The sequence below is a fragment of the Hemitrygon akajei genome, chromosome 16 (genome assembly GCF_048418815.1).
Source record: "Hemitrygon akajei chromosome 16, sHemAka1.3, whole genome shotgun sequence".
NCBI lineage: Eukaryota > Metazoa > Chordata > Chondrichthyes > Myliobatiformes > Dasyatidae > Hemitrygon > Hemitrygon akajei.
In genome coordinates this window covers 83134939-83151104 of record NC_133139.1, presented here as the reverse complement: position 1 = coordinate 83151104, position 16166 = coordinate 83134939, and the positions used below count along the sequence as shown (strand labels likewise).

The window sequence follows — 16166 nt, the reverse complement described above, 5'->3', positions numbered from 1 at the left end:
TAGAGGGCACAGAACAGGTTCACCAGCATGATGCCTGGATTGGAGTGTATTACCTGTAAGGAGAGAATGGACCAACAAGTGTAGCAGTTAGCGTGACACTATTACAGCTTCAAGTGTTAGACTTTGGAGTTCAATTCCAGCACTATCTGTTCTCCCTGTGACTGCCTTGGTTTCCTCCAGATTCCCAACACAGTCCAACAATGTACCAGACAGTAGGTTAATTAGTCATTTAACACTATCCTGGGGTTAGGCTGGTGTTTTAAAAAAAAAAAAAAAAAAGTGGGCTGCTGGGTGGTGTGACTCATTGATCTGGATGGGCCTGTTTCATGCTGTAACTCTGAAAGTATTTAAAATCAAAGTGGAACTGTTTTCACTGGTATATCACAGAAGAGATGGGTGTGTAGTCAGAGACTTTACCCTAGGTGAAAAAGATCGGTGCAGACAATGTGGGTCAAAAGGCCTGTTTCTGTGTTCTACTGGTCTATCTTGGAGGAATGCTTACTTTTGAGGTGCATATGAATTACTTTGCTGCAGTTTAACCAGTATTTGTAGGGTTAATCGAGGATTACGGATGGACGAAGTTGCTGGTATTTTCAATCAGAAAGTTCGATGAAGTTAACAAAGAATTCAACTTTTGACTCCCTGCCTGGATTAGAGCGTTAACGCGAGTGTGAGCTGGAGATACGCAGGTGGTTGTAAAACAGTCAGCTCCCGGCAGTTCCGTGTATTTTCGCTTGAAGGAACTTCCTAGACCGTTGGAGCTTCGTAAACTCACTGAGACGCTATTACGTGACAAACGGATTTCTCTTCGGGAGCTTTCTGACGTTTATCAAAGTCTGAGTGTTTTGACAAAACAACATATCCCGCTGGCGAGTTCAGAAGCTATGAATTTCAGGCCGATTTCACTGAACGAAACAATTTTCGTTTTCATTTTACTCTTTATCGTAATAGGTAGGTAAAATGTTTTAAAATATTCAATATACATGTATTTACGCGGACTCACCCAGTATTAGATGGTAACTGTACTTAGTAACTGCGTATTTTTGCGTCGTGTTTTATTCTGCGGACCGTTACTCGTTTCTCGTTTTTATTCGTCATCTCTGGCTTGGCAGAACAAAAGAGAAATTTCACATTGGCTTGTACTTAAACTGCGGAACGGCTGGAGAGAGAAAAATGGGGAAAAATGGGCACTGAGTAAATATTTGCACAATTCACGGACCGGCTTTCAAACAATGTCACATTTAGAGAATTTTACACGTCATTTTGCCCGTGATATCGGAAGCGTGACATTTTGTTTCACGGTTACTGCTCTCTCCTCCCATGTTCAGTACTGAGGACCGGCCGCGGGCTGATGTGTTCCAGACCAAGTGCCTCTTGATGATCCATTCCGACTCCCTGTCCGAGCATAAGCCGCCAAGATCCAAATGATCCCAGAGGATCGGCAGTTTCTGAGATACTCAAACCATCCCAAATGGCACCAGCAATATTTCCATAGTCAGTCACTTAGACCACATCTCTTTCCCATTCTGTTGGTTGGTCTGAACAACCACTGAACTTCTTGCAACTCACACAAAATGCTGGAGGAACTCAACAGGCCAGGACGCATCTATATAAGCTAGTAAGCGTCAATGTTTCAGATTGAGACCCTTCATCAGGTCTGGGGAGGAAGGGGAGAAGTCAGAAGTACAAGGTGGCAGCTGATAGGTGAAACCGGGAGAGGGGGAAGGGGTGAAGTAAGGAGTTGGGAATTTGACTGGGGGAAGAGATAAAGGGCTGGAGAAGGGGGCATAGAACATAGAAATCTACAGCACATTACAGGCCCTTCGTTTTGCCTATCATGTAACCTCCTCTAGAAACTGCCTAGAATTTCCCTACCGTAAAGCCCTCTATTTTTCTCAGCTCCATGTACCTATCGAAGAGTCTTTAAAAACCCTATTGTATCCATCTCCACCACCATTGCTGGCAGTGCATTCCACACACCCACCACTCTCTGAGCAAAACTTAACCTTGGCATTCCCTCTGTACCTAATCCCAAGCACTTTGAAACTATGCTCCCTCATGTTAGACTTTTCAGCCCTGGGAAAAAACCTCTGGCTATCCTCATGATCAATGCCCCTCATCATCCTATACACCTCTATCAGGTTATCTCTCATCCTCTGTCACTCCAAGGAGAAAAGGCCAAGGTCACTCAATCTATTCTCATAAGGCTTGCTCTGCAATCCAGGCAACATCCTTGTAAATCTCCTCTGGACTCTCTCTATAGTATCCACATCCTTCCTGTAGTGATGTGACTGGAACCAAACTCCGTACTCTGAGTGGGGTCTGACCAAGGTCTTGTATAGCTGTAACATTACCTTGCAGCTCCTGAACTCAGTCGCATGGTTGATGAATACCAACAGACCATATGCCTTAACAATGCTGACAACCTGTGCAGCAGCTTTGAGTATCCCATGGACACGATCCCAAGATCTCTCTGATCCTCTACACTGCCAAGAGTCTTACCATTAAGGCTATATTCTGTCTTCAAATTTGACCTACCAAAATGAACCACTTCACGGTAATCTGGGTTGAACTTCATTTGCCTCTTCTCAGCCCAGTTCTGCATCCTATCAATGACCTGCTGTAATCTCTGACAACCCTCCAGACTATCCACAGCACCCCCAACTGTTGTGTCATCAGCAAACATGCTAACCCACCCTTCATCTGGGTCATTTAAAAAAAAAAAAAAAAAAATCACAGAAGGGGTCCTAGAAAAGATCTCTGCAGAACACCACTGGTCTTTGACTTCCATGCAGAATACGAACCATCTACAACCACTCTTTGTCTTCTATGGACAATCAAGTTCTGGATCCACAAAGCAAGGTCTCCTTTGATCCCATACCTCCTTCCTTTCTGAATAGGCCTCACATGGGGAACCTTATCAAATGCCTGGCTAAAATCCATATGCACTATATCTGCTGCTCTACCTTCATCAATGTGTTTTGTTACATCCCCAAAGAATTCAATCATGCTTGTTGGGCAAAGCCATGGGAATACTGAAGCAAAGTATTCATTCAATACCTCTGCTCCATCCTTCGACTCCATGCACACGTTTCCACTATCACACCTGATTGGTCCTATTCTCACACAGCTCATCCTCTTGCTCTTCGCATACTTGTAGAATGCCTTGTGGTTTACATAATCCTGCTCACCAAGGCCTCCTCATGGCCCCTACTAGCTCTCCTAATTTCATTCTTAAGCTCCTTCCTAGCAACCATGTAATTTTCTAGAGCTCTAACGGTACCAAGTTTCTTGAACCTTTTGTAAGCATTTTTCTTGTTAACTAGATTTTCCACACCCTTTGTACAGCATGGTCCTTTTACCCTACCATCCTTTCCTTGCCTCAATGGAACATATCTATGCATAATGCCATATGCCACATTGTTGCCATGCATTTCCTTGAGAACATCTGCTCTCAATTTATGTCCCCAAGTTCCTGCCTAATAGCATATTTCCCACTACCCAAATTAAATACTTTCCCAAATTGTCTGCTCCTATCCCTCTCCAGCACTATGGTAAAGGAGAGAGCTGTGATCTCTACCTCAAAAATGCTCTCCCACTGAGAAATCTGGAACCTCTCCATGTTCATTTCTGAACGCCAGATCAAGTACAGCCTTTCTTCTTGTTGGCTTATCTCCATATTTCATCAGGAACCTTCTTGAACACACCTAACAAACTCCACCCCATCTAAATCCTCTAGCTTCTATCAGATGCCAGTCAATATCAGGAAAGTTAAAATCTCTCATCACGACAACCCTATTATTGCACTGCTCCAGAATCTGCCTCACAATCTGCTTCTTGCTATCCTTGTTACAGTTGGGGGTCTGTTTTTTATTTATTAAAAAAAAACACCCAGTAGAGCTATTGCTCCTTCCTGATTCTGATCATGAAAAGGGAAAGAGGTGTCAGGCATAGATGAAGTAAATTTGAGGGCAGGGTGGAAATTGGAGGCAAAGATGATGAAATTGACAAGCTCAGCATGGATGCAGGAAGCAGCAGCAATGCAGTTGTCAATGTAGTATTAGAAGAGTTGGGGAGCAATGCAGTGCAGGCTTGGAACATGGACTGTCCAACGTAGTCAACTAAAAGGCAGGCATAGCTGGGACCCACGTGGCTGACCATGGCTATACCTCGGGTTTGAAGGAACCGGGAGAACTCGAAGGACAAATTGTTGAGGGTGATGACCAATTCCACCAGATGGAGGAGATTGGTGGTGGATTGGAACTGATCGGGCCTGGTGTTCAGAAAGAAATGGAGAGCTTTAAGGCCCTCCTGATGGGAGATAGAGATGGCTTCTTGGCCATGTCTGCATACTTTTATGCATCGAGTTGCTGCCACATGATTGACTAATTAGATAAATGCATTAATGAACAGGTGACCAGGTGTGCTGAATAAAGTGGCCACTTGAGTGTATATGACCACTAACCACAATGTGTGAACAATCTGCTCTGGTGCAGCAACACTTACACAGTCACATTGAAAAGGCTAAATTACTGTGACTTTTTACCAGCCTTCCAGAGCAATCTATTGACAAACTTCAACTCAGTCAGAGCACCACTGTTCACAAAAACCAGGATGAGTAAGCATATCACTCTGATACTAGCAACTCTGCATTTGTTTCCTGTACAATTTAGAATTAATTTTAAAGACTCTTGTTTTTAAATGTTCTGGGACCAAGAACATCACAGAATCTCTTTTGTTTTATAATCCTACTGAGCTCTCAGGTCTTCTGCCAGCCTCTGAAATTTAAACAACCTCCCTCAAAAGATAATTGGCAGGTCAACTTTAAAAAAAAACACTCAAACTGTGGAATTCAGTCCCTAAAAGTATAAGGGGTACACTTTTAAACACCAACTCAAAGCCTATTTAATGAAGCCTGCTCTTAACCAACATCTTTTTGTCTTTTACTTAATGTTTATTTTTATTTTATCTTCATATTTGTACTTTTATCACATTGTAAAACACTTTGAACTACATAAATGATTTTTATTATTAATCATGTACCTAATCTGTCACTTGCTGTACCAGAACCCTGAGTGGTGTGCAGTCCTGATGAGTCTGTTATTTCTGAAGATCGCTAGTTTTCTGATGCTGAGATACATCTGAGGATGTGTTCGGACATGTCGGGTGTTTCTCATCTTCAACATCACACACTCTCACCCAGGCAACCTCGCCAGGGTGCTCAGGCCCTGATTTGCTTCCAGCAGCATTGGTCCCCGGGCCTCAGCTCTTGATCTATGGCCATCCAGAGGCTCGCTCAGCAGCCTCCGTGATACTCCTGATGAATCTTTTCTTTACAACCAACCACCCCACTACCCTCCCCGGCATAATGCCAAGGAGATGGACTTTCAACAATGTTGCTAACTGCAGAGTCTGTGGCTGCAGATTTCAGCTGTTTAGTTTTAAACAAGAATACTTGATGATTGATATGGGAGCTGCAAACAAAATGTCTCCACTCTCTGGCACCATTCTGTGACATTGTTCCTTCCTTCTGTGTGGGAAATCCCTACAAAACAAATCTTCACTACAGACTCGCCTGTGTTAGAAGTCAGTGGCATTTTTACAATCTGATGACTGACAATATTTTTTGTTTTAATGTGGAAGGGGCATTGGTATACTGACAAACATTTATATTGTGCGGAAATAGAAACGGGGTGCAGGCATCTAACTGCATTGACCCTGGCAAACAAATTCCTGCTTCTCTGTCTGAATACACCACTGTGCAACTGGGTGATGGACTTCCAAACAAACAGATATCAGAGTCCGAATACACAACCATTCCTCCTTCACTATCATCCACAGCATGGCTGCTCTCACCACCCCCACCCCCGGGGAGCCCATTGCTGTACTCTCTGCTCACACATGACTGCACCGCCAAACACCCCAGAAATCACATTGTCAAGTTCACCGATGACACAACAGTGGTGGGATTCATCACCAACAACGATGAGATGACCTACAGAAAGGAGGTCGAAGAGCTCAGGGACTGGTGTCAGGAAAATAAACTGGTCCTTAATGTCAACAAGACAAAGGAGATGGTTATGGACTTCAGGAGAACTCACCCTTTTTTACATCAGTGGCACAGCGATGGAAACTGCGATCAGTTTCAAACTCCTGGGAGAGTTCATCACTCGTAACCTCTCGTGGTCCCACAACACATCCTCCACCATCACAAACGCTCATCAACACCTTCTACTTTCTGAGGAGGTGGAAGAGAGTTGAGCTTTGTACATCCATACCAATGGCATTCTGCAGATGCGCAGTGGAGAGCATCCTGTCAAACTGTATCACCACATAGTACAGAAACTGTACCGTGACGGACAGGAAGGCCCTACAACAGAGTCAGGGTTGTCCATTGCACCGGCCGCACCAGCCTAGGTGCCGGAAAAGGGCCAGTAACATCTTGAAGGATACCACCCACCCTGCTCATGGACTGTTTGTCCCACTCCCATCAGGGAGGAGGCTACGTAGCATCCATACCAGGACCACCAACCATTTCAGTTTTTCCAGATCTTTTTATCCTAATTTTGTTTTTGATGCTGTTGGAGCCTGTGACTTCCTGTCTGTAGTTCAATTGAGTGAGCTCACTCCCTGCTGTCCCTGAGAGAACTCCAGGAGTGAAGCGCAAACACAAGCTACCACGAGGAGAAGCTCGGAGATGAGACCAGGGGCTGTGATCGACTCCATATCTGGCTGATTAGACCATAAGTTATAGGAGCAAAAGTAAGGCATTCAGCCCATCGAGTATACTCCACCATTCAATCGTGGGCTGATCCACTTCATCCAGTCACCTGCACTCCCCTGCTTTCTCCCCATACTCTTTGATGTCCTGGCTAATCAAGAACCTATCTCCCTCTGCCTTAAATACACTCAATGACTTGGTCTCCACAGCTGCTCGTGGCAACAAATTCCACAGACTTACCACCCCTGACTAAAGTAATTTCTCTGCATCTCTGTTCTAAATGGGTGTTCTTCAATCCTGAAGTTGTGCCCTCTTGTCCTAGATTCCCCTACCATGAGAAATAACTTTGCCATATCTAATCTGTTCAGGCCTTTTAACATTCAGAATGTTTCTTTGAGATCCCCCCCTCATTCTCCTGAACTCCAGGGAATACAGCCCAAGAGCTGCCTGATGTTCCTCATATGGTAACCTTTTCATTCCTGGAATCATTCTCATTAATCTTCTCTGAACCCTCTCCAATATCAGTATATCCTTTCTAAAATAAGGAGCCCAAAACTGCACACAGTTCTCCAAGTGTGGTCTCATGAGTGCCTTATAGGAGCCTCAACATCACATCCCTGGTCTTTTATTCAATACCTCTAGAAATGAATGAAAACATTGCATTCACCTGCTTCACAACCGACTCAACCTGGAGGTTAACCTTTAGGGTATCTGGCACAAAGACTCCCAAGTCTCTTTGCATTTCTGCATTTTGAATTCTCTCCCCATCTAAATAATAGTCTGCCTGTTTATTTCTTCCACCATAGTGCATGACCATACACTTTCCAACATTGTATTTCATTTGCCTCCTTTTTGCCCATTCCCCTAAACTATCTAAATCTCTCTTCAGGCTCTCTGTTTCCTTAACACTACCTGCTGCTCCACCTATCTTTGTATCATCAGCAAATTTAGCCGTAGATCCATCAATACCATAGTCCAAATCATTGACATACATCGTAAAAAGTAATGGTCCCAGCACAGACCCCCTGTGGAACTCCATTGGTAACCGGCAGCCAGCCAGAATAGGATTTCTTTATTCCCACTGCCTATTTTCTGCTGATCAGCCAATGCTCCACCCATTCTAGAAACTTCCCTGCAATAGCATCGGCTCTTATCTTTCTAAGCAGCCTTATGTGCATCACCTTGTCAAAGGCCTTCTGAAATCGAAGTACACCACGTCTACTGCATCTCATTTGTCTACCCTGCTTGTAATTTCCTCAAAGAGTTGCAGTATGTTTGTCAGGCAGGATTTTCCTTTCTGGAAACCATGCTGGCTTTAGCCTGTCTTGTCATGTGCCTCCAGGTACTCAGTAACCTGTTATGGTCCGGTCTGTGAAGTCCGCATTCCAGCTCACAGTCCAATCCGTGGACTCCAGACACCGGGTCTTCTAGCTGTCCCTTGTCTCATTTGGGGCTTAATCGTCAGTACCTGATTCTCGTCTTGAGGCCGGCAATATAAGTGGCCCTGGGTTTGAGTGTAGGGGCTGGTTTGTCTTGTCAGTATCCTGTCCTTGTCTCTGTGGGGTTTGTCTCGTCAGTATCATGTTCTTGCCTCTGTGTGGGTTCATCTGGTTGGTATCCTGTCCTCGCCACTGTGGGGCAAGATAGGCTGTCCTTGCTGCTACCCTATGGTGGGATCTGTCCCTCCCAGTCCTTGCCTCTGTTGGGTAAGTCAGGCCATCATTGCTGTTACCCTGAGGCTGGACTGTTCCCTTCCTTCCCTCTGAAAGCCCTGCTTGCAACCTCTGTCTGGAACCTCTGCCTGGAGCCTCACCCAGTTGGGAACTGCCTCTCAGTGTCCACACCTTCGCTAGGTAGGTCCGGCCGTTTTGCTGCTACTTAGCGTTGGGAACTGTCTCGTCGTGTTCAGCGTTCTGTGTAATGAGTCCCGGCCCTACGTCCTGTTCCCAAGGAGAGATCCTGGCTCAATGTTCCATGTTCCTGTCTCTCCCTCAGCTTTGTGTTCTGCGTTCCTGTTCTCTCTTGACCCAGGCTCTGCGTTCTGCGTTCGTGTTCTCCCTCGACCCAGGCTCTGCGTTCTGCGTTCGTGTTCTCCCTCGACCCAGGCTCTGCGTTCTGCGTTCGTGTTCTCCCTCGACCCAGGCTCTGCGTTCTGCGTTCGTGTTCTCCCTCGACCCAGGCTCTGCGTTCTGCGTTCATGTTCTCCCTCGACCCAGGCTCTGCGTTCTGCGTTCGTGTTCTCCCTCGACCCAGGCTCTGCGTTCTGCGTTCGTGTTCTCCCTCGACCCAGGCTCTGCGTTCTGCGTTCGTGTTCTCCCTCGACCCAGGCTCTGCGTTCTGCGTTCGTGTTCTCCCTCGACCCAGGCTCTGCGTTCTGCGTTCGTGTTCTCCCTCGACCCAGGCTCTGCGTTCTGCGTTCGTGTTCTCCCTCGACCCAGGCTCTGCGTTCTGCGTTCGTGTTCTCCCTCGACCCAGGCTCTGCGTTCTGCGTTCGTGTTCTCCCTCGACCCAGGCTCTGCGTTCTGCGTTCGTGTTCTCCCTCGACCCAGGCTCTGCGTTCTGCGTTCGTGTTCTCCCTCGACCCAGGCTCTGCGTTCGTGTTCTCCCTCGACCCAGGCTCTGCGTTCTCGTCTTGTTGATGTGCCTCACCCAGCCCAGGATTACCATGCCCAGCCTGGTGCTGGGATTCCCTCGTCCTGTGCTGGGGTTCCCTTGTCCTGCCCATGAGTCTCACGTCCAGTCCTGTGCTTCACCTCGTCCTGTAGCCACGTCTTGTCCTTGCCTGGTTCTAGAGTCCGAGCCCGAGTCAGACCCAGGTTCTGGGTCCTTGTCCAGTCTCTGGCTCGGAGTCCAAGCCCGGGCTCCTAGTTCCCAGTTCCATATCCTGGTTCTGCTATCCTTGTCAAGTCCTAGCCCTGACCTGGAATCCTTCTCTCGTCTGGGGCCTTTGTCATGTCTAGCATCCGTTCTTCCTCACTTCCTTTGCTTCCTTCTCATGCCTAGTCCTGTTCCTGGTAGTTCAGTGTCTGTGTCTTGTTTTTAGGTCCGCTCCCAAAGCCTCCCATATGACATGATCTTATCCTTAACAATCGATTCCAACAACTTCTGAACCACTGATGTCAGGCTAACAGGTCTATAGTTTCCTTTCTGCTGCCTACCACCCTTCTTGAATAGCGGAGTAACATTTGCTATTTTCCAGTCATCCGGTACAATGCCAGAATCTATTGATTCTTGAAAGATCATTGTTAGCACCTCCACAATCTCTCCAGCTACTTTCTTCAGAACCCAAGAGTGCATTCCATCAGGTCCAGGAGATTTATCCACCCTCAGACCATTAAGCTTCCTGAGCACCTTTTCAGTCGCAATTTTCACTACACAAACCTCACGTCCCTGACACTCTTGAATGTCTGGTGTACTGCAGACATCTTCCACTGTAAAGACTGATGCAAAATACACATTCCGTTCCTCTGCCATCTCTCATTACAATATCTCTAGTATCATGTTGTATTGGTCCTATATCTATCCTCGACTCTTTTTTACCCTTTAATACTTAAAAAAGCTTTTAGTATCTCCTTTGATATTAGTCACCAGCTTCCTCTCATAATTCATCTTTTCCTTCTGAATGACCACCTTAGTTTCTTTCTGCAAGTTTTAAAAAGCTCCCCAATCCTTTATCTTCCCACTAGCTCTAGCTTCCTTGTATGCCTCTCTTTTGCTTTTACTTTAGCTCTGACTTCACTTGTCAGCCACGGTAGTGCCCTTTTTTCCTTTGAAAATTTCTTCTTATTTGGAATATATCTGCCCTAATTTTTCACAGAAACTCCAGCCATTGCTGCTCTGGTGTCCTTCCTACAATTGATCCTTTCCAGTCAACTTCGGCCAGTTCCCCTCTCATGCCATTGTAATTTCCTTTATTCCACTGAAATACCAACACATTAGATTTTATTTTTTCTCTCTCAAATTTCAATGTGAACTGGATCATATTGTGATCACTGTTCCCTAAGGGCTCCTTAACCTTAAGCTCTCTTATCACCTCTGGATCATTGCACAACACCCAATCCAGCACAGTCGATCCCCTAGTGGGCTCAACAACAAGCTGTTCTAAAAAACCATACCTCAGACATTCTACAAATTCTCTCTCGAGGTCCAGTACTGGCCTGGTTTTCCCAATCCACTTTCAAATTAAAAATCCCCAACAATGATCATGACATTGCCTTTCTGACATGCCCTTTCGATCTCCTGCTGTAATTTGTAATTCACATCCGAGCTGCTGTTTGGAGGCCTGTGTACAACTGCCATTAGGGTCCTGTTACCCTCGCCATTTCTTAACCCAACACATAGAGACTCTACACCTTCCGATCCTATGTCATCTCTTTCCAATGATTTAATATTATTTCTTATACACAGAGCCACACCAACCCCTCTGCCTACTAACCTATCTTTCTGATTCTCCGTATATCCTTGGACATTGATTGAAGCGTCTCAGAAGATTGAAATATCAAGGAAAATCTGGAGGAGATTGATTGGTTCTCATCATCTCAACACTGGTTCATGTTGCTGCCCTGAGAGTGGCCACTGATTCATGGCGCAGCTCTGGGAGGGGCCGCTGGTTTGTGTCGGTGCCCTGGGAGAGGCAGTTGGTTCATGTCACTGCCCTGAGAGGGGCTGGTTCATGTCACGTGTTCCAGACATGTTCCCCAAGAAGTGAGGCTGATCACCACTTCCACCTACTAACTCCACAGTACTTCATTATTTCTTGTAAATCTCCTTTGTATAGTCTAACATCACTTTATGGACATATAATCAATCTGTGTATACAAGCCATCTTATGCAGTTGTATTTATTGTGTTTTTAATTATTATTGTGTAGTTTTTTCTTTCATGTTTTCTTTTTCACCTGCATTGGATCCAGACTAACAATTACGTTTTTCCCCTTTACACTTGTGTACAGGAAATGATATTAAACAATCTTCAATCTAGAGTGTTGAACAAGTGTTCCGTGTTCTCTAAATAACTCTGTCAGTGATGTCTCAAATTTTAACTCTCCCCTCTTGAATACATTCAGTGACTTGACCTTTCTCTCCATCTGTCTGAAGATTTTTCTCTGCAGCTCGATCCCTCCATCCTGAAGGTGCAATTTGGCACGTCTCTGCAAATCAGATCTTGGGGAGGAGTCAAATCAGATGATAAGAAAAGAAAATGACAGAAAATATTCCTTTTGTTTCAACACACAAGGGCCAAAATTATGCTGATAAACATTTATATTATGTGGAAATAGACAGGAAACTAACTGCATAGAATAGGTGCCCTCCACCACAGCTTGACTGCTCACACATGACTGCACGGCCAAACACCCCAGCAATCACATTGTCAAGTTCACAGACCACACCACAGTGGTGGGACTCATCACCAACAACGATGAGATGACCCACAGAAAGGAGGTCGAAGAGCTCAAGGACTGGTGACAGGAAAATAAACTGGTCCTTAATGTCAACGACAAAGGCGATGGTTATGGACTTCAGGAGAACTCACACCCTTTATTACATCAGCGGCACAGCGATGGAAACTGCGATCCGTTTCAAACTCCTGGGAGTGTTTCAAGATATTCCATGAAAATCCTCGTCTCCGTGTCAAGACTCCATATCAGAGCTCTGGGTCAGGATTCCTCCTGTTTGCTGTTCTACATTCACACCTGCGCAAGCATCCCAACTCAATCCCCGTGCCTGTGTCCTGCACTTGGGTTCTCCTCAGTCGCTCCGTGTAACAGAAGCAGTATTCAGGACAAGCAGATGAGGCAAACTGAGGGTTCCTCAAACAAGGAGGCTCAATGTTTCACTCCTCGACAAGCAGTCCTGCTGAGGGACTACAGTGGCGATCAAAAGTGTGTATTTGGAAAGTATAGAATTGGACCATTTCTGCACAATGAAGATAACATCTGATACCATCTGGCAAGGACACATCGATCGGTTGAGGAGAGCAGGTCCATTGTTACAGAAGAGAGGTGGCCAGATCTGCCAGAACCACTTCTTACAGTCCCAGAGTCAAGTCTTACAACCACCTCAGAGGAGACAACACCTTATATTCCACCTGGGTAGCCTGCAACCTGATGGCATGAACATTGATTTCTCAGGAAATTACAACACCCTCCTTCACCATTCTTCTTGCCTGTTTCTCTCTTTTGCCTCATCTCCTTACCTGCCCACCAGCTCCCTCTAGTGCTCCTCCCCTTCCCCTTCTTCCATGGCCTTCATTCCTCTCGATCAAATTCCCCCTTCCTCAGCCCTTTATTTCTTTCACTACTCTGTTCCTTACTTCACCCCTCCCCACCTCCCGGTTTCACCTATCACCTACCACCTTATACTTCTTCCTCCCCTCCCTCCATCATTTACACTGACTTCTCATCTCCTTTTTCCAGTCCAGATGAAGGGTCTTGGCCGGAAGTATTGACTGGTCACTCTTTTCCATAAATGCTGCCCGGCCTGCTGAATTCTTCCAGCATTTTTGTGTGTGTGTTCCCTGGAAACTGAAAGGGTTTCACCGCCACAAGGTTCACATGCCAGGGAGAGTGAACCTACTCCCCCCCACCGTCAGGAAAATTTTTATTCCACAACAGTAAGAAATCTTTCATAATTAAAAATTTCCTCTGTTGTGGATATCTATGGTAGTTGTATTATATAGCATACTGTATATATTTATAAGATAACTAGAGAGCAATACATTACATATTTGAATTGAGATGCATTTTAGATTGAGTTGGAGTTTTTAGCTAAGCAGGGACGGGTGTAGTGGATTGAATATTTCAGTAATATTTGTTTGAGCATTCATTGTTTACATAATACATTCTGGTTGTATGTAGGACATTTGAGAATGACACACGTCATTATGTCACTGGAACATGTGAGTGCCCCATGAAAGAAAAATGAAAAGGAAGACTCGGGACTCAGTCTGGTGAATCTGCTCTTCACTGCCTTCACTGTACATCCACCGTCAGGTACAGAGATCCAAACTGTACCCACGACTACACTAAATGTTTTCCATTTCCTTGTGTGTCTCTGGCAGATAAACTGAATGGATTTGAAGTTTTGGTCAATACAAGCCCTCAAGCGGTGGAATTCGGAGAGTCTCTGGAGGTGACCTGCAGTACAACATGTAACAATGCATCGATCATTGTGGAATATAAAGCAGGGTTAAATCCCATCAGAACTCTCGGTGATAAGTGGATTACAGACAGATTTTCGAGTGTCCAGAAATGGGATCTGGCAATGCCCTGTACTGTAATCTGTCCATCTATAAAACCTACAGCGAAGGAGGATAAAAGGGTGGTCCCAGTGTACAGTAAGTGACATCTCTTGTTCTGAACACATCTCATAGCAGAGTACAACAGGATGAAAGGAAGTAAAATGAAATTATGTGTCATTTGAAAACGTTACACAGAAAGATGCTGTCATGTATCAGGTGAGGTAGAGAACGGCCTGCTGGGAAATGGATTTACACTTCACTCCCCCACAATGAGTTCACAGTCTGAAATAGGGTTTGATATTGGGTAGTCCATTTCCCCAAGATGTTTATGGGTGGCACGGGAGCGTAGTGGTTAGCACAATGTGTTACATGTACATGTGACCCACGTTCCATTCCCGTCACTGCCTGTAAGGAGTTTGTACTTTCTCCCTGTGACCATGGGGATTGCCTCTGTGTGCTCTGGTTTACTCCAACAGTGCAAAGACGTACTGGTTGGTAGGTAAATTGTCCTCTGATTAAATCAGGGGACTGCTGGGCAGCCTGGCTCGAAGAGCCAGAAAGGCCTATTCCATTCTCGATCTGAATAAGGAAGTGAGTAAGCAAATAGTTAAATAAATATATAAATAGATATTGATTACATACTTGGTTATTATAAGCTCGCCTGACACTTGAGTCTACTGAGGAAGCATTCTCAGAGATAAGAGTGATCAGAAGAGAAGAGTACTTCTGTTATAAAGTGTTTACCCGGGACTGTCAATGACCTGTACTATTGATTTTGTGATTGGTTTTATCGATCAATCTGGATCTCCAGCTTGGATATATGTGGTAACTATCATTGCATGTTCGTTTGTTATTGTTCTAATCTACTACTTTTAGAAGAAAAGAACCCAACTAACAGTAGAAACCAAGCCCAACAATAATGCAAAACTCTCACTGAACAGCCGCAAGCACCTTCTTTAAAGAAATTTAAATCTGGAAGATAACGTACTGTCAACTACAACAATTGAGACAAAATTTAAATTGAAAACGGTAAAACAGATAAATTCCAGACCGATATTCCAATGATATTATTGAGCTGCTGAATACAGTGCTGCAACTTAATCACACTCTATCATCTCATTCCTTGAATGCTCTGCATCCGGGCCATTACACCGATTCTCACAAACATTGTGTAGACACTGGACTGCTGGTATCAGCACTGAAAATCACCAAGATCCCAACTTCCCCGTTCACCAGCTGAACTGAACAAAGATCAAACTGAACGAAGGACTATCGACCAGAATTCATACCAGTTTTCTGTTCCACAGATACAAAGTGCTGGAGGAACACAGCAGGTCAGGAAATTAATAATTAGTAAATTAATGGAAACAGATATGAAAGGGGAGTCAATAAAGGTTGATTACCACTTATCCAAAATTACAAAATCTGAAAACATCCAAAATCTGATTATTTATTTATTTATTTATTTATTTATTTATGTGTTTGTTTTTGAATGCTGACATAACATTACAAATGGAAAACTCCCCAAGACGCTGTGAATGTTCCCAGGCAACGCACACATTTCTGTGCTTCACTGAATTCTGAGAAGTGACCTTGAATGTAATGAACAGAGTTAACAAATGTTAAAACACTGCATAAAGTGAAAAATGAAGCTCTCAAATCACCTTGAAAGAGTGGATTCATCAGTGTCAGTGAACACGTGCTGCTTGACGGTATGCTGATCATGAAACAAGCAAAGATGTATCATGCCAAACTGAAAATTGAAGGGATTTCTGAATATACAGCGATGTAATTACAGAGATTTAAGAAAAGACACAACATTATATTTTTAAAGAGTTAAAAATTTTAAGGATAAAGCATCTGCTGATCACAAAACGGCAGAAAAACTCAATTGTTAAGTTTGCCAAGGTGGTCGCTAATGAAAATCTAACACCAGAACAAGTTTGCAATGGTGATTTTTTTATATATAAAACCTAAAACAAGCACAATACAAGTACAGTGTACTGTAAACTTTTCATCAAACCACGGCACCATGGGTGAAGACTGAAAGCCCATCGTTGATTGTTATTGTTCAACAGCTGATTCAGGTATTCTCCCAATGCTGCTGTGTTACCCTGCACACATTATATTAATAGTATGGAATAATTCTTAGTGTTAAGTACATATGTGTGATGAACATTTTTAAGACAAAGACTGCTCTCATAAAT

The 16166-nt window shown here is 44.4% G+C and overlaps 1 protein-coding gene across 1 annotated transcript in view; it reads left to right on the top strand.

Moving 5' to 3' along the window:
- Positions 1-765: 765 nt before the first annotated feature.
- The window catches only part of LOC140740241 (vascular cell adhesion protein 1-like), a 38711-nt gene continuing 23310 nt past the window's right edge, over positions 766-16166 (top strand). The window contains exons 1-2 of the mRNA XM_073069342.1: positions 766-951; positions 13780-14055. Of these exons, the coding sequence (XP_072925443.1) occupies positions 885-951; positions 13780-14055 (343 nt within the window). The 5' untranslated portion in view covers positions 766-884. The remainder of the gene's footprint in view (positions 952-13779; positions 14056-16166) is intronic.